At 39.5% G+C, this 25,927-nt stretch overlaps 1 protein-coding gene and 1 long non-coding RNA gene across 4 annotated transcripts in view; one reads left to right on the plus strand and one right to left on the minus strand.

Annotated features, from left to right (window-relative positions):
• Positions 1 to 25,927, plus strand: part of RNF169 (ring finger protein 169) — an 87,615-nt gene that overhangs the window by 15,484 nt on the left and 46,204 nt on the right. For 2 of the 3 annotated variants that reach the window (XM_004051813.5, XM_055356816.2), the window contains exon 2: positions 19,661 to 19,734. In XM_004051813.5, coding sequence (XP_004051861.1) covers positions 19,661 to 19,734 — 74 coding nt within the window. Of the gene's footprint in view, positions 1 to 18,417; positions 18,711 to 19,660; positions 19,735 to 25,927 lie in introns of those variants that run through there. The other variant, XM_055356817.2, reaches the window with a different exon arrangement.
• On the minus strand, positions 21,084 to 22,034 carry LOC134756465 (uncharacterized). The gene is made up of 2 exons (XR_010129166.1): positions 21,893 to 22,034; positions 21,084 to 21,327 (listed from the first exon to the last, which is right to left on the minus strand). It is a non-coding gene; the product is annotated as an uncharacterized lncRNA (long non-coding RNA).

A 25,927-nucleotide genomic window follows, 5' to 3' on the forward strand; every position in this document is an offset into this window, starting at 1 on the left:
TGAACTCCTGGGTTCAAGCAATCCTCCTGCCTCAGTCTCTCAGAGTGCTGGGATTACAGGTGTGAGCCACCATACCTGGCTTTAGACTACTGTTTCACAGTTTGATAATGAAAGGAAGGAAATAGAGTGCATGAAAAAGGGAAAGTACAATTGTAAGAACCAAGAGCAGAACAGATTTTACTCAGAATTTGAGTTCAGGGTGCTCTTGGAGAGCCCATTCCTGGGCCTTGGGCAGAACTTGAGAGTCTAAGCGATAGCCATCATATTTCTTTTTTGATGTATACTGCAGGAACAGTAAGCTGCCAGTTTGCTTATAAATTGCCACTAGCTTTTCAAGGGGCTGGAAATATTTATCTCATCTTGGTAGAAAGCAGGTTATGGATATAAGAATTATAATTCATAGGAGAAGGTAGAGACCAGGCTTAGTATTACTGAGGCCATTTGTTCATTTTAGCTGTAGATATGAAAGATATCCCCCAAACTGTTAAATTGTGGGGATACGTGGTTACTGACATCTAAACATATCTACCAGTAGCTCTTTATTTTTTTCAAAATAATGGCTCGCAGTTCCTCCATGAATGATGTACATGAGTATGTTTATTTCCTGTGTTACACAGTACTTGGCATACGTTTAGCCTCTTGGCTAGTGTGTTTTCATTAGATAAATGACTAGGAAGAACAGAATTCTATAATAAATGAATTAAATCAGTATGTTTTAACCTTACAGTTGCAGGTTTCTCTTACCCATTGTTTCTTCCTGTTTTTGCACGTTACCACATGCATTTTTCGTTTTGTTTTGTTTTTGTTTTATTTGAGATGGAGTCTTGCTCTGTTGCTTAGGCTGGAGTGCAGTGGCATGATCTCAGCTCACTACAACCTCTGCCTCCTGGGTTCAAGGGATTCTCCTGCCTCAGCCTCCCGAGTAGCTGGGATTACAGGCCAGTGCCCCCATGTCTGGCTAATTTTTTTTATTTTTAGTAGAGACAGGGTTTCACCGTGTTGGCCAGGCTGGTCCCGAACTCTTGACCTCAGGTGATTCCCCCCGCCTCAACCTCTCAAAGTGCTGGGATTACAGGCGTGAACCACCGTGCCTGGCCTCCATGTGCATTTTTGATACTTAGTCATACTAACATTAAGGTTACTGGTTGGGGAAATACTAGTTGTAGTAATTTTTTTTGCCATCACTTAAAGTAGATTTGGGCTAGTTTTATATAGTCTTGGACTTGGCTTGCTTTTGAGTCTTTGGCTCTGTCTACTACTGATTGAACATCCCTAATTGAAAATCTGAAATCGAAAATGTGCCAAAAATCTGAAACTGTAAGTGCTGACATGACATGACAAGTGGAAAATTCTACATATAAGTACTTAACACAGACTTTGTTTTATGCACAAAACTATTTTAATTATTAACTGGTCGCTGTTATGGCTTGTGCCTGTAATCCCAGCTACTCTGGAGGCTGAGGTGGGATGATCACTTGAGGCCAGGAGTTCAATACCAGCCTGGGCAATATAAGGAGACCCTTGTCTCTACAAAAGTAAAAAAATTAGTCAGGTATGTTGGTGCACACCTATAGTCCCAGCTACTCAGGAGGCTGAGGTGGGGGGATTGCTTGAGCCCAGGAGTTTGGGGCTGCAGAGAGCTATGATTGCATCACTAAACTCTAACCTGGGTGACAGGGCAAGACTTTGTCTCTAAAAAAAATAAAATATACAAAATTACCTCCAGGCTGTGTATATAAGGTATATATGGTACATAAATGGGCTGGGCATGGTGGCTCATGCCTATGATCCCAATACTTTGGGAGGCCGAGGTAGGAGGATTGCTTGAGGCCAGGGGTTCGAGACCAGCTTGGACAACATCAAGACCTTCTCTCTACAAAATAATTTAAAACAAAAAAACATAAATCAATTTCGTATTTAGACTTGGTTTCCATCCTTAAGATAATTCGTTATGTATATACAAATACTAAAAAATCCAAAGAAAGTCCGAAACACTGATGGTCCCCAACATTTCAGATAAGGGATACTCATTCTGTATTCAGCATTGTGGAAAATGCTTCGATGTATAAACTAGTCTGGAAAATATAGAAAGTTTTAACTTTCTTGATGTAATTTGAATTAGTTCTATGAATGATTCCTTTGCCTGATCTAAGGGAAAAATGGGTCTTTTTTAAAAAATCACTTTTATTTATGCAGGTCATGTATTTCAGGGAAGGGGAGTGAATTTGAAATCAGAAAATCTGGATTTGAATCTCAGTTCTGCCACCTTTGTCTCACTGACCGTGACAAAGCTGCTTAATTAACGTCCTTGAGAGGTTTCAGTTTTCTGGTCTGTAAAAAGTAAATACTACAACCACACAGGGTTATTATAAGGCTTAAATAAGAATATGTGTGGAAACCCCTAGCACAGTACTTGGCACTTAATCCTTCAGTAAATGTTAATTTACTACTAGGGATGCTGGGGTTTTTTTTTGTTTTGTTTTGTTTTGTTTTTTACTTTTATGTATTGAGCTGTGCTGGGCCCTATACTGTAAAGCTCTTTTTTACCCTGTGAGTTGCATAGCCAACTGCCTGGTTTAAATTCTGCTCCCTCAGTTACTTAGCTATTTTTGACCTTGAGTAGAGCGTTTAGCTTTTCTGAGCCTCAGCTTCCATATTTGTAAGTGGAGATAATAATGGTTACAGCCTCAAAGGATTGTTGTAAGGTTTAAATAGGATAATCAATATTGTTTCATAGTGATATTTAAACAGTAAAATCAGATTAATGGGATAAGATTAGCATTTTTTTAAAGGAATAGAATAGATATTAGCATAATGAACCATTTGTTTCAGTTTTACATGTGTTTGATCATGAACTGGAGAGTGATGTAAAATGTATTTCTTACTGTGGATTGTATTAAAAGTTCCAAAGCTATTGGCTAGGTACTAATAGTCCATAGTATGTCATCAATAAATGTTAGTGACAATAGAAATATTTAATCCGTAATGGAGATGTACTGTCAAAATAGATATATATTGGTTTAGGAATCCAGTCATACAAATATTTTATCACATTTGCTAGTGAAAAAGTACTTGTATTTTGTACTTTCTAAGAACTTAAACTGAGCTTTTGGTGACTAGGAGATTTGTCCTGAAATGCCGAGACCTGGGGTAGGGTTTGGGGAGGATTACGATTTGCCGAGACCTGGGGTAGGATTGGCCTGGATTTCCATGGTGCTGCAGTATCTGGCATATAGTAGGTTCATAAATATTTGTGCGATAAATGACTTTATTGTAGCCTCAATTCAGAATTTCTCAACTAGTCAATCTTTAACACCCATCTGATCAATTCATGGACTGAGATTTACTGTTCTGTTGCATTTCTTTCTCTAATACCTCTCTAAAGCCTCTTATATGTGTTTATCAGCTTAGATGACTTGATTATAGCATTTAGGATAATATAAAATAAGATGATAATTGTATAGTATAAGCTAAATACGAATGAAAGGAGGGAGAAAGATGGTCATTTGTGCAAATGCACCACCAGGCCAGTTTTCTTTTTGAGCTTGCCTGGATGTTTCACCTACTGAATCCCAGGCACAATAATATTCTTACATGTTTACTTTTCTGGTGAGGTCAGAAGGGTTGTAAAATGCCTGCAGGATAGATGAAATTTTTCACTAAATACTTCAGTATGAAAACATTTTGCATCATAAATAGTATTCTGGAAAGGACACAGGATTGGAAGTTAGTGGATCTGAGTTTGCATACTGGTATTCTACTACTTAGTAGCTTTGTGGCTTTGGGCAAGCGTCTTAAACTCTGTGCCTAAATTTCTTCTTTTTTAGTATGAGGATAATAGGAGCTATTTTGCAGAGTTGTGAGGATTAAATGAAATGATATGTGTAAACTGCTTATAGAAAGTAAATACGTAATAAATATTAGCTGTTATTATATGCAGTCATTCATTTTGTACCCCCTCATGGAGCACATACCACATATTTGTGCCAAGCACTCTGCCAGGTGCTAGGGATACAAAGATGAGTAAGACACAAACCTTTGTGAAAGAATGTTAAGCTAAAGCTGTCCAGGTACAGTGGCTCATGCCTGTAATCCCAGCACTTTGGGAGGCCGAGGCAGGCAGATCACTTGAGGCCAGGAGTTCGAGACTAGCCTGGCCAACATGGTGAAACCCTGTCTCTGCTAAAAACACACACACACAAATTAGCCAGGCATGGTGGCACATGCCTGTAATCCCGGCTACTCAGGAGGCTGAGGCAGCAGGATCGCTTGAACCCAGGAGGTTGAGGCTGCAGTGAGCCGAGATGACACTACTGCAGTCCAGCCTGGATGACAGAGTGAGACCCTGTTTCAAAAAAAAAAAAAAAAACAAAAAAACAAGAAACAAACAAACAAAAAAAAACTGAAGCTGAGCCAGTTTATCCCAGATTGATAACTTAAATAAGGCTAGTATTAGATATTTTAATTTTAAAGATCCCTAGTTTTTAGTCTAAGTAAAGATTCTGTTTGTATATCAGATTCAACTTACCCATTGAACTCTTTTGTGCTTATATTGTATACCTACCCTGGGGTACCTTGGAAGTCTTTCTTGGTGACTTTATTAAGAGCAGTTTTGGTAATGTGGTAGGTGAAAGAAAAGGTCCTAATAGAGTGGGTTAAGGTGAGAATTAGAAATGAGAAAGCAAGGCCGGGTGTGGTGGCTCACGCCTGTAATCCTAGCACTTTGGGATGCCGAGGTGGGTGGATCACTTGAGGTCGGGAGTTTGAGACCATCCTGGCCAACATGATGAAACCCCATCTCTACTAAAAAATAAAAAGAAAATTAGCCAGGCATGGTGGCACATGCCTGTAATCCTAGCTACTTGAGAGACTGAGGTGGGAGGATTGCTTGAACCTGGGAGGCAGAGGTTGCAGTGAGCCGACAGAGGGAGACTCCATCTCAAGACTGGGTGACAGAGACTGGACGACAGAGTGAGACTCCGCATCTCAAACAAAAAATAAATGAGAAAGCAGAAACAGTGAATATAACATTTAGACAATTCTTTGGAGGAATTTGCAGTAATGGGGGCAGATAAATGGGTCAGTACCTACAGCTGGGACAAGAGCCCAAGAATGTTTTCTTTTCAAGATAGATGATATCAAGTCATGTTTGTATTTTAGATTTGTATATTATCATAGTAGAGAGGAAGAAATTGATGTTGCTGGAGAGAATGGAGGAAATGGAATGAGCTAAGTCAATGAAGAGGTAAAGGAAGATGAGGTCTGAACACCTGTGGAGGTATTGATCTTATACATTAATAGGGATGTTTCTCCCATTCTGATTACTTTGTACTCCCTGCTCTCTATTTTTGGACAATTTTTCTTTTTCTTTTTTTTGTTCTAGTCAAAGAGGAATATTTTTGGACAATTTTAATTGTTTGAAAGTTTTCTTTTTTAGTGAATCAAAATCTGCTTCCCTAGTTTCAGTATTCGAGTATTTAGAGACCATGATTACTTGTAAGTTTTTAGATTAAACTTGTCATATTCATCTCTCTGTTCTGTTTTTTTTTTCCTTCCCCAAGATTCTGGTCATACCATACTACTCAGAGTTCTTGGAATATCGTAAGCTTTTTGAAGCCTTTCTGATATTCCTCACCAATGATTATTCTGCCTGGAATATTCTTCCCTCTTATCTACCTGGCAAATTTATACTCATCCTTCAAGACCCAAATGAAACATAAGTGCTCAGTAAAATGTTTTCTCACTCAAATGTGAGTTGATTATTCCTTCATTTTTGCCACCATTTGATCGTGTGAATCCCTCATTTCACTGGATTAAAGTTATTTATTTATATGTCTGTCTCTGGCACTATACTGACCTCTTTGAGGTCAGGGATTATGTCTTTATGTATTCAGCACTTAATATGTTATCTGGAATGTATTAGACGCTCAGTAAATATTTAATGAAGGAAAAATTCCTAAAAAGCTGGAAAATTTTTCTGTATATGTCATGATTCCTTAACCATTCTAGTTATCTTTAAATATGCCACTCAGAAAACCTGATACTTTATAGCCTGACCAGAGCCAAGTATAATATGACTTACTGTCTTCCCATCTGAGTGCTAAATTCTTATTAATGATGCCAAAAGTTGTATTGGCAGGCAAAACAAAAATTGCTCTTTTTCATTTTTTGCATGAACTTCCATTATGCCAGTCTTTTTCCTCACATGTATGTACAACTAAATTTTTAAGCCCAAAGACAACTGATGTTCAATTTTGGTGTTTATGGACTTATTTTCCCTTCCTTCTGTTTTGGCATTTCTCTTGTAATTTTCTAGTGTTTAGTTCTATAAAACTATTATAATGCAACCTCAAAAGATTGGACTCTATTAAAGTTGATGATAATGAGACTTTGACTTTAATAAATTCACCTTTGCCTTAATTATAAAGAAAAACTTTACAAAATTCAGCTACCTTCAGAAAACGAATTCTTTAAAAGACCATAGTGCAAAATGATGCTGTCATGAATCTCATTGGTTCATTCAGCCAAAAAAAAAAAAAAAAAAAAAAAAAAATTTAAGCCATTGTTTGACACTGAGATACATACCTAGAGATCATCCCTAACTTCAAGTTAGGAAGTCAGAGGCAAATTAAAGTAATTATAACACAAGTAGTAAATGTTACTGCAATTGAGATAAGTGCAGAATGCCATGAGGGCCTACAGGAAGCTAATGTAATTCTCTCTGGGTTAGTGGGAAAACTGCAAAGGAGAGAGCAGTGAACAGGGTTTTGAAGTATGAATAGCAAATCGTAGTGAAAAGGGAAGAAAATCATTCTGGGAGGAGGAAGTGGCATATATAAAGTCCTAGTGGAGGCAGGGTATGGCATATCTAGGAATAGGGAGATGTGTAAGGGCTGGGGAGAAAAGGATTATTGAAGGAATAGTAGAAGATTGGCTGAAGTGGCAGATTGGGTCCTGTTTACAAATCTTGGAGGCAGTGGGAAGCCAATAAAAGTTATTAAGTGGAAGGGTGGTAGTAGGGTCAGTTCTCTTCATAAAGAAAGGGAAGCAGTGTTAAAGATAGATGGAAAGACAGAGTCTAAGAGACAGGGAGGCCAGTTACTTATCACTGAATGCCCACAATCTATACCAAGTAGGTATTGGAGGATTAGGTGAGATAAACAACTGTGTTGAGGTAAGTGCTACTCCCATTTTATGAATGAAGAAACAGGCTTAGCAAAGATAAATACTGGTAGGCACATAGTCACTAGGTGACTGCAGGTCTGTCTGGTTCCAAATCCTGCATTCTTTTTAATTCTGGTATCATTCTACCTTGTGGACTAACAGGAATAATTCTTTGCCTCAAACAGGGCAAAACTTAATTCCAAAGGATTTTGTATCATGGTGGTGGTAGATGTGGTAGTGAGGACAACCACATGGGCTTGGTCTGCCTAGGATAAAAGGCCATAAGGTCCAAAGCCTTCATCTTAGCAGCATTCCCATATCTGTGTTTGATTCTGTGACCTCCTTTATCGTGTGCCTCTTGCTGCTTTGACTGTGCTGATCCAGTGCGGATTACCTAATAACAAAGCCTTGTTGTTGGGGCCATTTCTGGATTCAACAAGAAACCTTATTCGCTTTGACTCTACTCTTATACCTGCTTTTGCAAATCCTGTTGGTCTCGGTTGTCTTAAATTTTTTTTTTTTTGAGACAGGGCCTTGCTCTTTTGCCCAGGTTGGAGTGCAGTGGCACAATCAAGGCTCACTGCAGCCTTGACCTCCCGCCTTAGCCTCCTGAGTAGCTGGGACTACAAATATGCACCACCATGCTTGGCCAATTTTTAATTTTTTTGTGCAGATGGGGTCTCATTATGTTGTCTGGGCTGGTCTCAAACTGCTAGTCTCAGGAGATCCTCCTGCCTTGGCCTCCCAAAGTGATGGGATTACAGGCAGGAGCTACCACGTCCAGCCTCAACTGTCTTAATTTGTCTTTCTCACTAATCCAGAGATTAGCAAACTACGGTCAGCAGGCCAGATGCAGCTTCATCTCATCTTGTGAAAGCATTGCCTCTCCTTCCCAGCCCTGTTCTCTTTCTCCTGTGGATTCTTAACTGCAGTGTGTGTTTGTAAGATTCATTTGGCAGTTGTTTATTCTGTGACATTGCATCTGTCATCATCTCCCTAGTTATTTAAAACTATTTTTAAAGCTTTTTATGATTTAGTCTTAGCTAATAAACTGCATTATAAATGTTTTGGGGAAAGAGTTTTGTGCCTTTCTTTTTATATTTTCTCGTTCTGCAGTACCTCCCTTCTTCCTCATTGCTCATTCCCTCTTTAACCTACTAATCTCTGGTGACTGTTTCTATCATTCTTACATATTTACATATGATAACTTGATATGTTATCATGAATTTTTTTTCCATTTGGGAGTTCTACGATTATGTCACTGTTTCTTTTTCCAGTATGTTATTGCTGTTTCTGTGTTTAATGGTTTTTCTTGTTTGAGATTATAAGGTATACTTAATCTGGTGATGTTGTGCCAAACCCCCATCAGCTCCAGTGGGGATGGCACCAGGTTCAAGAGGCCAAAGAAAAGACTTAGCCAGTAAACGAGACATGGAGTTTTCCTGGGGGCTTTACATACAGGGAGAGACTCCAGTGGTGGCGGGCTGGGTGGGAGAACTGCCGCCACTTTCAAAAGGCCTGCAATTTCTATAGTATTTTTACGTAGCACCCTTTATCTAACAACCGCCACCTGGCACCCTTCATTCAACTCAAAAGTCAGGACCTCTATGTCCCATATGGCCCATGTTCCACTGGACAGGGGCTCAGATGTTCCTCATAGACAAGGAATGAATTTCTGAGTTGGCCACTCCCAGATTCCCTAGCTTGGAACACACATTCAGATGTGTCCACCATATCGGTTATTCTCAGGGTATGCTGAAGTTATTGCTATCAGGTGCATTTACCATACAGGTGACTTGCATCTTTCACTAACTTAAGCAGTTTCCCATCTTATGAAAGCAATACTGCGTATTATTAAAAGTATACAATTTTAGTGACTGAATAATAGTACAAGTGTATGGTCTGTCCATAATTAGCCTAACCATTTTCTCAGTATTGGACAGTTAAATTATTCTTGATTTTTATTTTGCAATTGTTAACAATGTTGCAATGAAAATATTTTTATGTAAAAGTTTTGCTATATTTCAGATAACTGTCTTAGATCGATTCCTAGAAATTAAATTACTAGATCAGATGTTACATAGCATTTCATAAGTTCTTGTGTGGGCTGTGGCATTTGTGTTTGATTAGTACTTTGCCAAAGAATAGTTTAAAAACACAGTAGTAGTAATCGGTGGTGTAAATTATGGAACCTAAGTGAGCAGCCTTAAAATTTGATACTAAATTTTATTAGCTCAGTTCAACATTCTTTCTGTGTATTTCCTCTTGTTCCCAGGTAAACACTCTTTATATTGCCTATTGTAAATTGTTACTTGTCTTAGGCAAGGGGGTAGGTGAGAATTGCATTTGTTTAAGACAGTCGGTACTTGGCTATCATCTATATTTTTGGAGAATCAGAAGGAGTAAACCAAAAAATAGTAGATAAAATGGGAAACAGTTTAGTTTCGTTTTATTTTTATTTTATTTTATTTTTTGGAGGGGTTCAATTCTAGCTGATTTGATTTTCTTCTCAAAAAAAAGTTATTTACAGTAGTTTGGTTTTAGAATACATTTGTGGTTCACCCCTGTATTTCTACCTTACTACTTTTAAATGGTGCATTTATTTTAAACATTGAAGTTTCTCCTTTCACTTACTTCATTTGACAGTGGTTGTTCAAGGTTTAGTGGATGGTATCAGCAGGTAAATTTGATTGGCTGCTTTTTTTTGGAGATGGGGTTTCCCTACTTTGCCTGGGGTTGGCCTCAAACTCGCAGTCCTCCCACTCTAGCCTTCTGAGTAGCTGGGACTACAGGCATGTGCTATTGTGCCCGGCTAAGCAGGTAAATATGAGATTAATATGGATAATTGCCTTGTTTCTTGTGTATCTTTGCACTTAACATATGTTTCATTGTAAAAGATGTGCTTTGTTTCATTGCCTGCCTTTCGCTGTTGTGCACTTCCACCTCTTGCAGTACTTAGGTATTTAGTTTTATAACTCTTTTGACATTCTATAGTTGTTTCACCCAAGTATGTTTTTCCTTTCTTTGTAAGATTGTAAACTTATTTAGGACTTGAATCACCCATGTTCTGCTTTTTATTATGTCCCTTTCTTGACTCTCAAAGAATGCTCTCTACTTTTGTTTTCTTCCTCGCTGTTCATTCCCTCTTTACTCTCTTAATCTATGGTGACTACATCTTCAAATCTCATCTATCCAGCATTACTGCCCACACACACTATTCCAGTCCATCTTACACAACATAGTCACTTCTGCCTTTGCTCGTGAAGTTTCCTTTGCCAGAAATGGCTTTTTCCTCACTAGTACTTGTTCTTAATGCCTAACATAATTCACCTCCTCCAGGAAGCCTTGCCTTTAAGAATTCAGCCTCATTGATCCATTTTCCTTTCCTCAGATTTACTTATGTATGCACACTTGCCTTATGATGTGCATCATTTCATACTTTAAAAAATGGTTTTAATTTTTGGCTTGTAGTTTCATCATGAAAGTCTTATCTTCTCCACTGCTTATGAAGTATGTAGATTTTGCTTCTGGCTATGATGAAGCAGATTGTAGCAGACAAAAACTCCTGTTAAGAATAACTAGAAAAGCTTGATTTAAAAAAATCTATATGAAGGCATTGTAAGTTGCCAAGGCAGCCAGGATTTCAGACATTTTTGGATTCTTGGCAAAATGAGAGTGCAGCTATTAAGAGGCAAAAACGTCGGTGGTGCTTTCTTCATGAGACTGAGGATACAAAAATTGTAGTTCAGAGCTGCCAAGGCAACCAGAACCTGAGGGTCCAAGATCCCAAAGAGAAGAGATGTATAGCCTCTTGCCCTCTCCACCTACTTCCCCCCTACCTAGCTCCCAGGGTGTTTGCTGATTGTTAACTGTGCGGGGTAAAAGGCTAAGAAGCCTCACAGAAAGCTACTGAAAAGCAAGGCAGACTCTAACAGTTCTCCAGTGTTGAGGAGAAAAAGTTCATGATCTTTCAAGAAAGATAGGCTCGGAAAACACTGATCTCAGTTGGATATTTGGAGGGCTACAAACTAGAGGAGAATGAGCTGTAGAAGCTTTATACTGCAGCCGTCTTTGAGTCAGCTCATGTCATGTTTGGATTGTGAAGTGATCTGCCCCCTCATTCTAACTGCCTATCAGAGAAGATGGTGGATCCTCTGTAGGAATATAACATCACCCAGGGCCTTTATAGTTTTTCATACACAATGAATGACATTCTAACAAAAATTACAGATAAACCCAGAGACCAGGAGAGGAATAAAACCAGACAGTACAGAAATAGATCCATGTGTGTCCCCATCATCTAATTAGTTAATCAATCTTTATTTGAAGGACATTTAGGTTGTTCCCAGTCTTTAGTATGGCGAGTAATCAGCAGTGAACATTCTTGTATGTATATATTTGTACACATATATATCGTTAAGATAAAGCATAGCTTTGCTAACTCTTATGAAACTTTTTGTTCTTTGCCAACTTGATACAAAAGTGTTTTGTTCTTAGTTTTTATTTTTCTATGCTATGAACTGCCTATGCATGTACTTTATCCATTGTTGTATGGGGTTGTTAGGTTCATACATATATATAAGGCATAGTGGGTAAGTGCACAGGCAGACCCTGGATCTAGATTGCTTGTGTTAAATCATAGCTCTTTCACTTACAGCAGTGGTAGCCTTAGCAAATGAAACTCTGTGTACCTCAGTTTCCTCATCTGTAAAATGTGGATAACCATAGCACCTTCCCATAGAGTCATTATGAAGTTGAGTTAGTTAATATTCAGGGCGTAGAAATGGGCCTGGCATGCTACATAACTGCCAACCACTGTAATGATGCTACTGGTGGTGGTAGAGATGGAAATTAGCCTTTTATTATATGTGTGGCAAGTACTTTTTCCAAGTTCATCTTTTGGCTTTGTTTTATTATCTTACGCTTTGTACAAATTTAAACTGAGTTTTAAGGATGAGTTGTTTTTAGCTTCCTATGAAGCGGCTGGTGGAGAGTTAAGTGTGGAAAGTGAGGGCATTTCAGGCAGAGGCATAGAGGCAGAAATAGCATGGTTTAGGGCAAGAACCATAGTTGTTGATGGAATGTAAAATAGGCAGGGAATGAAGTGGTATGAAGATGAAGAGGTAGGCAGATCCACGTCATATAGATCGGGGTCCCCAACCCCTGGGCTGCGGACTGGTACCAGTCCATGGCCTATTAGGAACACGGCCACACAGCAAATGAGTGGCAGCATTAGATTCTCATAGGAGCATGAACCCTATTGTGAACTGTGCATGCAAGGGATCTAGGTAGGCTGTGCTGTCCTATGACAAGCTAATACCTGATGATCTGAGGTGGAACAGTTTCATCTCGAAACCGTCTGCTCCCCCCGCAACCCCTACACCAGTCAGTGGAAAAACTGTCTTCCAGAAAACTGGTCCCTTGTGCCAGAAAGGCTGGGGACCACTGATATGGATGGCCCCTTATGGCATGTTGAAATATAAATGGTATAGCATCAACTCTTCTGATTATAGAAAATTGTCTCTGTGTATTTAAAGAAAACACATTAGTCCTCAGTTAACCATTTTATAACATATTAGTATAACTATATTATATATAACTATATATTTGTGTAGTGCTAAATAATTTGGCAAACAGCAGTTTACAAGCTTTTGAATTCATCATTAATTTAATCTTGTCTATAGTTCTGATATATGGTTGTATTATTACCAAGTTACACATGAGGAAATTCATGTGCAAAGAGGTTTTTTTTTTTTTTTTTAATTTGTTCAAAGACAAATAGCTAGTAAGTGGGACTATTCAAATGAGTATCTTGGTCTTGGGACTCAGTAAGTCCAAAGTTCTTTTTCATTCTGCTGCACTCATAGAAAATGAATGTACAGGGGTAAAAACTCACGCATACTCAGGTACCAAGGGATGCTTTCCTTTGGATTTGAGTTTTTGGGATAGTATCTTCCCATCACAGTTGAGTGAGGTTCTTTTTTAAATTTTGCATTGAGTGTGGATGCTTTGGCAATGACACTTCATTCCTGATGGTTTAATGCAATTAGCAACATGCCTATCTTGTAGTTTGTTTTGTTTTTTTTGCCTTTATTAATAAGCAATCACTCTGGCTGAGAGAAAATCCTTTTTCAGGAAGGATCTTCGGGAACTATAGCTGTTCCTATAATTCACATAAGATTCATTTTAGGTCACTGGCCACAGGTGCATGTCATTCTTAAGGCATCATATCCTTAGAGAGTTTCTCTTCCTGTTAAGTATAGTAATAGTCAAAGGATAGGCATTAAGAAAGTACTTCAACCATTAGATTCATTTATGAATGCTAAGATATTCAGTATCTCAGTGACACCTGAAGTAGTTTCCAGCATTTCTGTTCTGTGAGGTGAAGGAAGGGTGAGTTATTGCTTCAGTGCTACTAAACACTTAAAAATCCCTGTAAAAGCTGGTAGAAGGATTGGTAGCTTTGTGACTAACTCCTCTGGACCGAGGAAGATGATGTTGCCTTTCCTGGTTCTGACTTGACATCTTGTTGCTCTGCTTTGTGGTGGGGTAGTATTGCTTTCATTTCACACACAATTTCCTCTTTTGGGGTGGAGGAAGCTGACATGTGACCCCAGGAAGGAAAGGGAAGTAAAGAGAAAATTAAGAAAAGTAAAGTCTCACATCAGCAGTAACAATTGTTTTATTATATGTGATTGTTCTTTATTAAAAATCTGGGAAACTGAAAGGTTCATAATAACTGTCTTGGCATAATTGATACTGTTGAATGCATACATGTTCTCCATTCATCTTTAAGAGATGTTATGAGACTTTGATTTAAAAAGGGGAGATCTTCATTTTTCTGGCCTTTTCCTGGTTCCTTTCTCGTAGTAGTCCAGGTAGATTGAAACACCACATTTCACAAGGCTTCAAATAAATTATTTTGATGTTATACATACTCTTTTAATATTAAGTTTGAAATCCTAATAGCATTTTACCTATAATATTATACTTTAATGGAGATTTAAAAAATTTAGAGAAACATATTGAGTAGGAAATAAAAGTGAAATCAAAGTATTGCTACTGAATCACTAACTTTAGAAGTTATCTGATGTGTTGCCTTCATTTCTGAGATTGAAACTATGATCTAAAGAGATTTTCAGTTCATGACATGTGTTGTATGTGTGTGTTGGGAGGTCTCCAAGACCACCCACAGGTTCACTGATTTGCTAGGGGGACTTAAAGGACTCAATACGTAGTTGTATTCTGTGCTGTGATTTATTACAGTGAAAAGACACCAAGCAAAATCAGTAGAGGGAGAAGGTGTGTGGGACAGTCTGGGGAAAACCAAACACAAGCTTCTGAAGTCCTCTCTCAGTGGAGGCACACAAGGTGTGCTTAATACCCTAGCGAGGAGTTGTGACAACGTGTGAAATGTTCTCAACCAGGGAAACTCGTTAGAGACTTAGTGATTGGGGTTTATATTAGCTGATTACATAGGCACCCTCTACCTAGCATGTGCCAGAATTTCAGATTCCCCGCAGGAAAGCAGATGTTTGGCATAATTATATTGTTTCTGTAGTTTAGGTACAGTGAACAACTCATCAGTTAAGGAGGGTGGGAACCCTCCTAACATCCAGGTTTCTAGGCACCAGCCAAGGGCAAGCCTTGGAAGCAGGCCTTTTTAAGGATAGACATCTTCTCCCACTGATGTGTTAGAAAGAAATAAAAGGATAGACAGGCCTGCTGTGTCAACTCTTTGCTGTGTATGTGTACGTGTACATGTGTGCACTTGTGCATATGCATGCATGCAACATTTAGCATAGAGTGTGCTTTTCATTAAACGTTAGCTGTTTTTACTTATTTATTATGGGGATTCTTCATTGGTTACTACTACTGTTACATTTAATTGTGGTCTTCCGCATTCCTATGAGGTAGCTTGGCCCGTATTTTGATCCCCATTTGATAGACAGGAAGACTAAGGCAAAGAGAAGCTTCAACATGTATTTTTATATATATATATATGATATATATATCATATATATATCATATATATCATATATATGATATATATGATATATATATCATATATATGATATATATATGATATATATGATATATATATCATATATATATCATATATATATAAAAATACATGTTGAAGGTTCTCTTTGCCTTAGTCTTCATATATCATGATATATATATCATATATATGATATATATGTTATATAATATATAAAATTTCCCAAGGCTCCATCATTCAAGTTTTGACATTTCTAAATACTCTCACTTAATTGACAGAGCAGGTATCTGAACCTAATGTTACGTTCTTTTTGCAAGCCCACAAAAAAAAAAGTGAGGATTTTCTTTTTCCTTCTTAGCATTTTTAGAGGGTACAGCTAAGATAGAACGTAGGATTAAATGTTTAAGTTAATATCACTTTGGACCAATTCACAACCTTTTATGCTTAACTGTTTTAGTATTCAAGAAGTACTTTACTTTCTATGTAATTTTTGAGCTTTTGGGCACGGTGTCATTTAATATAGCACAGTCCTGTTGGGGCAAAAAATGATCCTTAAAGCATTAAACATTGTTCATCTTAATCCAACTAAACTGATTAATATCAGTACTAATTTTGGTGACTGTAAATTAGTACCCTACCTCTACCCCTGCACATCACCTTTTGCAGTCAAACAAGCCAGAGGCATAGTAAGATTTCAGTCATTATGCTGAGTTCCTCCTTGGTCTTATATGAACTTTGAGATTTCTTAATATCCCAAAGTGAATTTAACTTTTCATGTAATATATGTATCAAAGTAGTTGGAACATTATCTTTCTTTTCTTTTCTTTTCTTTTTTTTTTTGAGACAGAGTCTTGTTCTGTCCCCAGGCTGGAGTGCAGTGGCACGATCTCAGCTCACTGCAAGCTCTGCCTCCCAGGTTCACACCATTCTCCTGTCTCAGCCTCCCAACTCCCAAGTAGCTGGGACTACAGGCACCTGTCACCACACCTGGCTAATTTTTGTATTTTTAGGAGAGACGGGTTTCACCATGTTAGCCAGGATGGTCTCGATCTCCTGACCTTGTGATCTGCCCGTCTCGGCCTCCCAAAGTGCTGGGATTACAGGCGTGAGCCACCGTGCCCGGCCTGTTTCTTTTTTTTTTTTTTAAGTGTTGAAGTCTTGCTCTGTTGCCTAGGCACAATCATGGCTCAGTACAGCCTCAAACTCCTGGGCTCAAGCAGTCCTGCCACAGCCTCCTGAGTAGCTGGGACTATAGGTGTGCACCATCATGCCCTGCTAATTGTTGGGGTTTTTTTTTGTTTAATTTTTGTTTGTTTGTTTTTTGCAGAGGTGAGGTCTGTCTGTGTTACTCAGGCTGGTCTCGAACATCTGACCTCAAGAGATCCTCTCACCTTAGCCTCCCAAATTGCTGGAATTATAGGCATGAGCCACCACTCCTGGAGATTATCTTTGTTTCTTATAGATTGTACTTGCAAGTAAATTGAACCAAACCACAATTTAAAGAATGCTGTCCCACCAGTACCAGAGACAATTTTATACTCAGTAAATTCTGCTGCATGCCACTCTACTGGCTAAGATAGTTTGCAAAGTGTTTTTACTCATATTGCACTCATCTGATCCTTATAATAACCTGTGATGATAGGTATTCTGATTTTACAGAAGAGGAAGTTGAGACTGACTTATCCAAGGCTCTCAACCTTCTAAGTTGGGGATCAGGCTTACTGTGTAAAAAATGAAAATGTTAAGCTCTTGAGACATTTTGTACTAAATATCAGTGAAGTATTTTGGAGAAAGCAAATTCTCCAACAGTAAGTGAAAATTACCATTTCTACCAGGCTATTGCTAAAATATTTTTGGTTTCTTGTGTTGGATAGTATACTTATTTATAAGCCTGAATAAGATTATGCTCCTTATGTTGCTTCTCAAATAAAAATAAAGATTTAGAATTTTTAAAAAGCAGATCTGAGAAGAATCTCATGCATTCTACCAGAAGAAAATATGATGGAATTTGTTATTGTATCTTGGCCTAAAGGAAAGTCTTTCCAAATATAATAAAAAACACAGAAGCCATAAAAGAAAAGTTTGATTAATATAACTACACAAAAATAACCACTATAAACAAAGTCAACACAAGTGATACACCGGGAAGAGTATTGCTAGTCATGTAACATAAAGCTAATTTTTCTTAACAAATCAAGAAGAAAAAGTTAATACAAGTAGGAGTAAGGAAATGCATATGCATTTCATATCAAAGGAAATGCAAATTACTCTTAACCATATAAAAATACTCAATTTCACTCATAAAATATAAGCATATAAAATGCAAAATTTCATCTGTTAGATTAGCAAAGCGAAAAGGTTTCAGCACTCATGGTGTTGGAAAAGATGTGAGTAGATCGGCTTCTTGGGAGGCTTAAGGCAGAGGGATCTCTTGAGGCTGGGAGTTTGAGGCCATAGGTCACTATGATTATGCCTGTGAATAGCCACTGCACTCCCTCCTGGGCAACACTGTGAGACCTCATCTCTAAAAAAAGTGAAAAAGAGGTGTGAGGAAATGGCACTCCCATGCATTGCTGGCGGGACTATAAATTGATATAGGCTTCATGACAGAGGGGCAATTTGGTGTTCCTCTCAAAAAGCATGTATCCTTTGACCCAGGGATTCTGATTCTAGCAATTTATCCTATGGGTACACCTGCAGACATGTAAAATGATATATATGCAAGATATTCATTACCGCATTCTTTCAATAGTCTCTGGAGATTTAAACTCACCTTGTTGCCTGTATTTAGAACTTTTTATTCTTAATATAATTTTATCTTCTCTCTTGTTTTTCTTAATCAGTTTTACTAGAGACTGATTTATTGGTTATTTCAAGGTACCATGTAAAAAATTGAATCAGCTAGGGTTGTTAGTTGCAATCAACAGAAATCTACTCTGGCAAATTTAATCAGAAAAGGAATTTATTGAAAAAGAATATTAGCCCAAAATTACCACCTTGGTAGGTAGAAAACTAGGCTTGGAAAATGGCATCCAGGATCAAAGAGCAAAGTCTGTGTAATACAAATTCTTTGAAATTTTTTGAAGCATCTTTATGACCTAATGTATCATCAATATTTTAAATTGTTTGCCTTAAGAGATATGTATTCTATTCATTGGGGGTTTATATATACATAAACATACACACACACACACCCGACCACATTAATTTTATTGTTCAATTTTTCTGTATTTTTGCCACCTTTTGGTCTGCCTGATCCATTTTGTTTTGTTTTTTGTTTTTGAAACAGAGTCTCACTCTCTCACCCAGGCTGGAGTACAGTGGCATGATCTCGACTCACTGCAACTTCTGCTTCCTGGGTTCAAGTGATTGTCCTGCCTCAGCCTCTCGAGTAGCTGGGATTACAGGTGCCCACCACCACACCCAGCTAATTTTTTTGTATTTTTAGTAGAGATGGGGTTTCACCACGTTGACCAGGCTGGTTTTGAACTCCTGGCCTCAAGTGATCTGCCTGCCTTGGCCTCACGAAGTGCTCGGATTACAGGTGTGTGCCTGGCCTGATCTATCTGTTTTTAATTGCAGTGTGTTAAAACATTTCTTACATTAATTTTTGATTAATTTCTCCATATAGCCTTATTAATTTTTGCTGTGTTGTAGGTTCATACAGGTTTTATTGTTACATCGTCTTGATGGGTTGCTCTTGTTTTAAAAAAAGATAGTAAGGAAGACTTTATTCAAGGAGGGCCACTATAATGGGGTTTGTAAAAGGGGAGAGAGTGGGCTCAACTCTAGATGGGTTACCTTTTTAATCATTATGTATTTCCTTCTTGATTCCTGTTAAAGCTTTTCTCCCTGCTTTGCCATGCACTAGCTCTGTAACCTTGGGCTAAGTCATTTAATCCCTCAGTTTTCTTATTGTAAAATGGGCATAATACCTACCTTATCAAGTGGGTGAAGGTGATGGAATGTTTGCCTTCCAAACCTAGGGTCTAACAATTCCGTAGTGGTTGGAAAAGGTTTATGTTACTGTTTTCTATATTTGCCTTAGGTCCAGTGTTTCTATCTAAATATCTTCTACATTACTCAGTATATTAATTAAGAGTCTTTCTAAAATAGTTGATTCCTCTGTGAGGGAAATGCAGGGAAAAAAATAAGATAGTTGAGACAACTGAAAAAGGACAAAAGGCAACTTTTTGGGGAGACTGTTTTCTATAACGAGCATTTATCAACCTTAGTGGGATGTAGTATTAGTAAGTCTTAAAAATTAATATATATTTAGACCACCAAATATACATTGAGGGTATAAAGAAGTGTCAGAAGAAGACAGAAGTGTATACTTTCCTCTACCTTTTTGATAGTATTTAAGACTTAGCGTTTATTCTGTTCTTAGCTTTGATTTTTATCATCTCTTTATATAACCCACATGTATTGTGCCTCCTGTGGGTCTTCCTAGAAAGTCCTCTTAAAAAGTATTTTCTTTTCCCTTTCTTTCAGACTTTATATTCAGAGCACCAATCAAATTAAGCAAGCCTGGGGAACTTCGTGAGGAATATGAAAGCTTGAGAAAGGTATAGTATTATCATGTCATTCATTTTCTTAAAGTAGATTGAAATAATGACATTAAAGAATGCTTAGTGGGAGTCTTGACCAGGTTTTAAAAAATTTATAATGCAGAGCCTTTCTTCACACTGCCTTATACCAGCCTAGTTAGATTTGGAGCTATAATGGCAGCAGAGCAAACCTTAACCCAAGATTCCCTTTTTAGTTGTCTTTTCAAAGATGAAGATGTAGTTCACAGAGCCTGTCACATGCCAGCTGCAATAACTGGCCACCAGAGAAGTATTCTTGGTACTTTTAACAGGTGCCCTTGCTAATAATTGCTTGTATTATTTTTCTTTATCTCACAAGGTTCTTCTAATTACATGTAGCTGGTGTTATCCATTATTGCTCACTCCATTAAATACTCCAAAAGAACTGTCTTGTAGGTCAGTAAGGAGATAGTGAAATAATTTCCTAGTTAGAAAACAATTACCATTGGGAAAGCTTTTATCTGTGTCCATATCATCTTATTTATGATGTTTTCAAACTAATTGTCTGGGAATCACCTAGAGAATTAAGACTTAAAAAAGGCTGGTAATAAGAAGTATGTTGCTAGATGTGTGTCATTCTTTCCCAGCCCTCTCCCTGCACCATCATTCCTCACTCAGCTTTATAATTGATTAATCATTCTACATATGGGCATCTAATATTTTATAAATGTAAGTGATCCACTTAATCTGGATCAAGCATCATCATAAGATAGAGGTGAGACAATAATGCTATTGTCACAGGATCCTTGGGGTGTCGCTTTGCCAGCTGGAAACCTCTGTGGCTGGTGGTGCCTTTGCCCAGGTTTTGCTTGGGCCTGCTGGGCTCATTCTGCCCACTTATCCTGGCAGGCTGTGCTCAGCTCGCACTACCAGCCTGGATCCCACACCTGCTAAAGGCGAGCCAGGTGCAGAGGGGAGGGGTGTGTGAGCAAGGGAGCATGGGGTCCAGCTGCTGTGCCTGGCTGTGGCTGGGTGGGGAGCTCCAGGTGCTGGCATGGGCACTGGCTCCTGTGAGGCTGTGGCTGGACCAGGACTACTGCAAGTGGCTTCCACTGCTGGCACTGGGGAACGTGGTGGTGCCTGGAAGCTTGGAGATGCCAGGAACTGCAGAGCCCCAAAGAGGGTGTCACAGCCCTGGCTTGGGAGCACCTCAGTCTGGGCTCCCTGAAGGGCTGCAGCTCTTCTCTCTTTTCTTGTTGCCCACAACATGGTGAGTGAGGGACGTGTTTCAGCCGTTTGTGTTATAGCTCTTTCTATCCTGCCATTCGGCGGGTCCCAAGTTCTTGTCCTGTGTCCAGAAACAAAGAGGTACGTGGACAACTGGAGGGTGAGTACGGCGAAGAGAAGCTTTATTGAGTGACAGTACAGCTCTCAAGAGACTGAAGTGGGTAGCTGCTTTCCACAGGCAGGTCGTCTGGACATCTACTCAGCTCTCAGCTGAGAGGAGATCCACAGTGGGTAGCTCCCCTACACAGGCAGGTCGTCCCCATGTCTGCCGGAGTCTGGCTGAGTCCAGGGCTTTTATGGGCTTCAGAGGGGAGGAAGTGCATACTGATTGGTCCATGGGCAGGCCTGGAAAAAGCACTGTAAGTTCTCGCTCCAGTCTGCAGAACTGGCAGCCCAGCCCCTGGCTTCAGGTCGTCCCCAGCTTGAAGGTGGATCTGCCCCTTTCTGCCCAGGAGCCTGTCTACTTCCTGCCACCATCAACCTGCCCTGTACAGTACCCACAGTGCCCAGGCTGTGCCATGGGGCACCTGCAGGCCTGTGCCAAGCTGCTGTCAGCACCCCCACAGCCTTCCTCCTGTCCTCTGGGGTGCCCAAAGTCCGGAGGGGGCCGAGGTGGCAGGGTGCTGGCATGCCAGCACCACCATGAGTCTGCTCTCACCCAGCTGGGTAGTGACAGCGCCTCCCTTGGTCACAACTTTCCTTTGAAATCGGCATGGGTGCTGGGAGTGGGAAGAGGCCAGGCAGTGGGAGCAGGCACTTCCGAGCCTGTGAGGGTGGGGGATGGAGGTGGGGTCGCATCCTGGGCCCCCAAGAGCACAGGGATGCCTGTAGCCATGGCTGGGTGGCTACAGCTACACCCAGCATGGGAGGGATCCCGCCCCTTCAACTTGTAAGGGGGCATGGCTCCTACCTGTTCCTGGCTCCAGCTGACACCTGCTGGCTCCGTGGAGCATACAGCCCCAGCTGTGCCTTTCCCACTGCAGCTGGCATCTTCACAGTGCCCACTCCAGGCAGGCTGCTGCTGCCATCACTGTTGTGGTATTTTTCACTGAATGAAAAATCAGTGTTTAACAAGGTCACATTAAAGAGAAAAGATAATAGGAAACTGTGGCTAGTTACTATATATTCTCTGATCTTTGCTTGTAAATGAGGGTGTCAGATGTTGACCTGTATCTTCGTGCTTCATTTATATTGGCATTGTGAGGTTTTTGTCTCTTTTAAAACTACTTACAAAGTTTTTTTTTCTGTTGAAAAAGAAATTATTTTCAGGGACCACATAAAAAGAACAGGTTCTTAAATAAAATTTCAGAATGTACACATACAATATTTACTTCTAATAGATCTTTTTAGACATTTTGAAAATGTGGAAATTTTGAAGCTATCAGCTGGAAGGTAATCTTAGAGAAAACAAGGAGTAGGAGGTAGAAAAAGGAGGTGAAGCAAAAGACATAGGAAGAGTAGGGTTTCTTTTTTTTTGAAATGGAGTCTTGCTCTGTTGCCCAGGCTGGAGTGCAGTGGTGCAGTCTTGGCTCACCACAACCTCTGCCTCCTAGGTTCAAGTGATTCTCCTGCCTCAGCCTCCCAAGTAGCTGGGACTACAGGCGTGTGCCACCATGCCCAGCTAAACTTTGTATTTGTGAGTAGAAAGGGGGTTTCATTATGTTGGCCAGGCTGGTCTCGAACTCCTGACTTCGTGATTCACCTGCCTCTGCCTCCCAAAGTGCTGGGATTACAGGTGTGAGCCACCGTGCCTGGCAAGAGTAGGGGTTTTTATAAACCTTGGGAGAGAGAAGGAAACCTTGAGGAACTGTCATTTGTGTTCCTGTTAGAGGAGAGGTATGGAACAGTGGTTTTAAAAGGGGCTGATGCCATAATGTGTTTGAGTGAAGCTAGGATAATCTCATTGTGTATAAACTGGATTGGATTTGAGAAACACTCATCTATATCATTTGGCTTAAGTAAAAGTTAGCTACCGGTCCGTCTCACCCACCCCAAGTACCCAAGTTATCCTGCATCCATTGTACAACCTGGAAAATGGAAGTCTAAGCCATAACATTAAAAGGCACTAGTATGGCATATCCATACAATGGCATACTATTCAGCAATAAAAAGGAGTGAACCACTGATACATGCTACCACATGGGTGAACCTCAAAAAGATGGTAAGTGAAAGAAGCCAGATCTAAGAGATTATATGTTGTGATTCCATTTATAGAAAATGGCCAGAATAGACAAATAGTAGTGACAGATAGTAGATTAGTGGTCGATTGGGATAGGGTGTGGGAACAGGGATTAGCAGTAAATGGGAATGAAGGATTTTATTGAAGTGATATAATGATTTCTAAAACAGATCTCAGTAGATCTTCAAAAGTTTCTACTGAGCAAAGGAAGATAAGTGGAAATTAATTCTACACAACTCATTATTACTAATTTGATGTGTGATATGCTACTAATATACTTTTCACTTAGTATACTCTATTACTTTAAGTGACAGTAAAAACCTCTATAAAGGCTGTGAAAAGTTAACAAGAATTTTTATTCGTCTAATTCTAGTTCTTTTAAAAGGTATTACTTTATTTAAAAATCCTAGATTCTATTACCTGTGGGAGATTTGGGAACACACCAGGCTGGGGTAAGGGACTACTGTAGAACAGTACTGAACCAAGATTGAGGGGCCTACTAAGGACAGGGAGCTGTGTTCTTAACATCCTTTCTAGCCAGAGGCTTTTGAGTTGGTATGCTTACTGAGGTCACTATGAGTTTCTAAATTTTATCATTCTGTGAATAAGCTTATATTTCTAAATATATTTAGATTTTTTTCTTTCTGCATGTGTTGTAGTTAGTTGTCTTTTTTTAACATAAGAAAAATAACGCAAAAATGATTAGAGCAAAATATGAAAGTCCCTTTTTACCTTTCTTCCCACTGTCCTTCCCAGAAGTACCTAGAATCAATAGTTTAGTGTTTATCTTAGACCCCTTATATGCTTACCTATGCATGCAGACACATACATAAACACTTTAGTCTTCTGTGTAAATGAGATCATGATATATATATTCATTGGTTAATGAAATATTTATTGTACCCCTAGTATGTGCTAGGCACTGGGGATATCACAGACTCCTCTAGCTACTAGGGAGGCTGGAAAACATAGTGTTTTAGCTAGGAACATTAACTTCCTAAGTAAAATCAGGGTTCTCTTAGTAAGGAAGGAGAAAATGGATATTGGATTGGCAACTAGCTGCCTCTGTCTCCTGGGACAACAATGGAAATAAGACTAGTTAGGACACTTTGAGAGTAAGCAATATGTTGGGTTTAATTGGGCTTGGGATTTTGTCAGAAGTGTGATGGAGAGATGCAGTAGATGCACTTGGAGGTGTATACAAGGAAGTTGTTACAGTTTTGGATGATGGATCGAGGTTAAGGGGAAAATTGAGGGCATGAAGGATGTGATAGTGAAAGAGTTAGTTGTAGGGTCAATGGATCGGAAACTTTGATGGTGAAAATTGTAAAAGTAGGATTGCTAGCATATATAAATAAAGCTGGAAAGCTAGGAAGTGGTGGTCTCAATATAAAAGGCTTAAATGTGAGCCTTGGGAGATAGTTTAGTTATGGATATCACAAAGTTTAGGGTATGACCATGGAGTAGATAGCTGAAATAGGATGGAGAAAAAGATGTATTTAAGGAGGAGGTGAAGGAACTGAGAGAGTATACCAATATTGAGACCTTCAGGAATGATCACTGGAGTAGTTGGAGAGAAATTAAAATTTAAGTGCCAAGTTTTTCTGTGAATGAAGGAGAGTGACAGAGAGGGGTCATGAGTGTTATAGTCTAAGGCTAAATACTTCAGAGAAGCTAGGTTGTTTGTTTGAAGAGAGATATTCTCTCTCTCTTACCCAGCCTGGAGTGCAGTGTTGGAATCGTAGCTCATTGCACTCTTGGATCCTGGGCTCTAAGTGATCCACTTGCCTCAGCTTCCTGAGTAGCTGAAAGTATAGGAGCACACCACCATGACTGGATACTTGAAAAGTTTTTATTTCTGTAGAGATGAGGGTCTTGCTGTGTTGTCCAGGCTGGTCTTGAACTGCTGGGCTCAAACAATCCTCCTGCCTCTTCCTCCCAAAGTGTCAGGATAACAGGTGTGAGCCACCACGCTTGGCCGGAAGGAAGGATTTTTGAGAAATAATACAATCTATTTGGTGACTTCCTTTTTCCACTGAACAGCATATTTTTTTTGGGTGGGGGGGTGGTGTGTATGTTTTTAATGTAGATACTTTTTTTTTTTTTTTTTTTTTTGAGACAGGGTCTCACTCTATCACCCAGGCCGGAGTGCAGTAGTGTGATCTCAGCTCACTGCAGCCTTTGTCTCCTGGGCTCAAGTGATCCTCCCACCTTAGCCTCCCAAGTAGCTGAGATTACAGGCACACGCCACCATGCCCAGTGTGTTGCCCAGGCTGGACTTGAACTTCTGGGCTCAAGCAATCCTCCCTCCTGGGCCTCCTAAAGTGTTGGGATTACAGGCCCAGCCCGTTTCCCCCAGTTTTAAAGGAATGCTGTGCTGAGCACCCACAAACATGTGTGGGCAAATACAATCCCTTCAGTTAAATTCTTAGAAGTGAAAGTGGGAAATGGTAAGAGGCTGGGCACATTGGCTCATGGCCGTAATCCCAACACTTTGGGAGACTGAGGCAGGAGGATCTCTTGAGCCCAGGAGGTTGAGACCAGCCTGAGCAATATAGTGAGACCCTATCTCTACAAAAAATAAATTAGTTGGACATGGTGGCACATGCCTGTAGTCCTAGCTACTTGGGAGGCTGAGGCAGGAGGATTGCTTGAGCCCAGGAGGTCGAGACTGAAGTGAGCTGTGATTGCATCACTGCACTCCATCCTGGGTGACAGAGTAAGACTCTTGTCTCAAAAAAAATAAAAAATAAAGCAGACATGGTT

Source organism: Gorilla gorilla, chromosome 9, assembly GCF_029281585.2.
Source record: "Gorilla gorilla gorilla isolate KB3781 chromosome 9, NHGRI_mGorGor1-v2.1_pri, whole genome shotgun sequence".
NCBI classification, from domain to species: domain Eukaryota; kingdom Metazoa; phylum Chordata; class Mammalia; order Primates; family Hominidae; genus Gorilla; species Gorilla gorilla.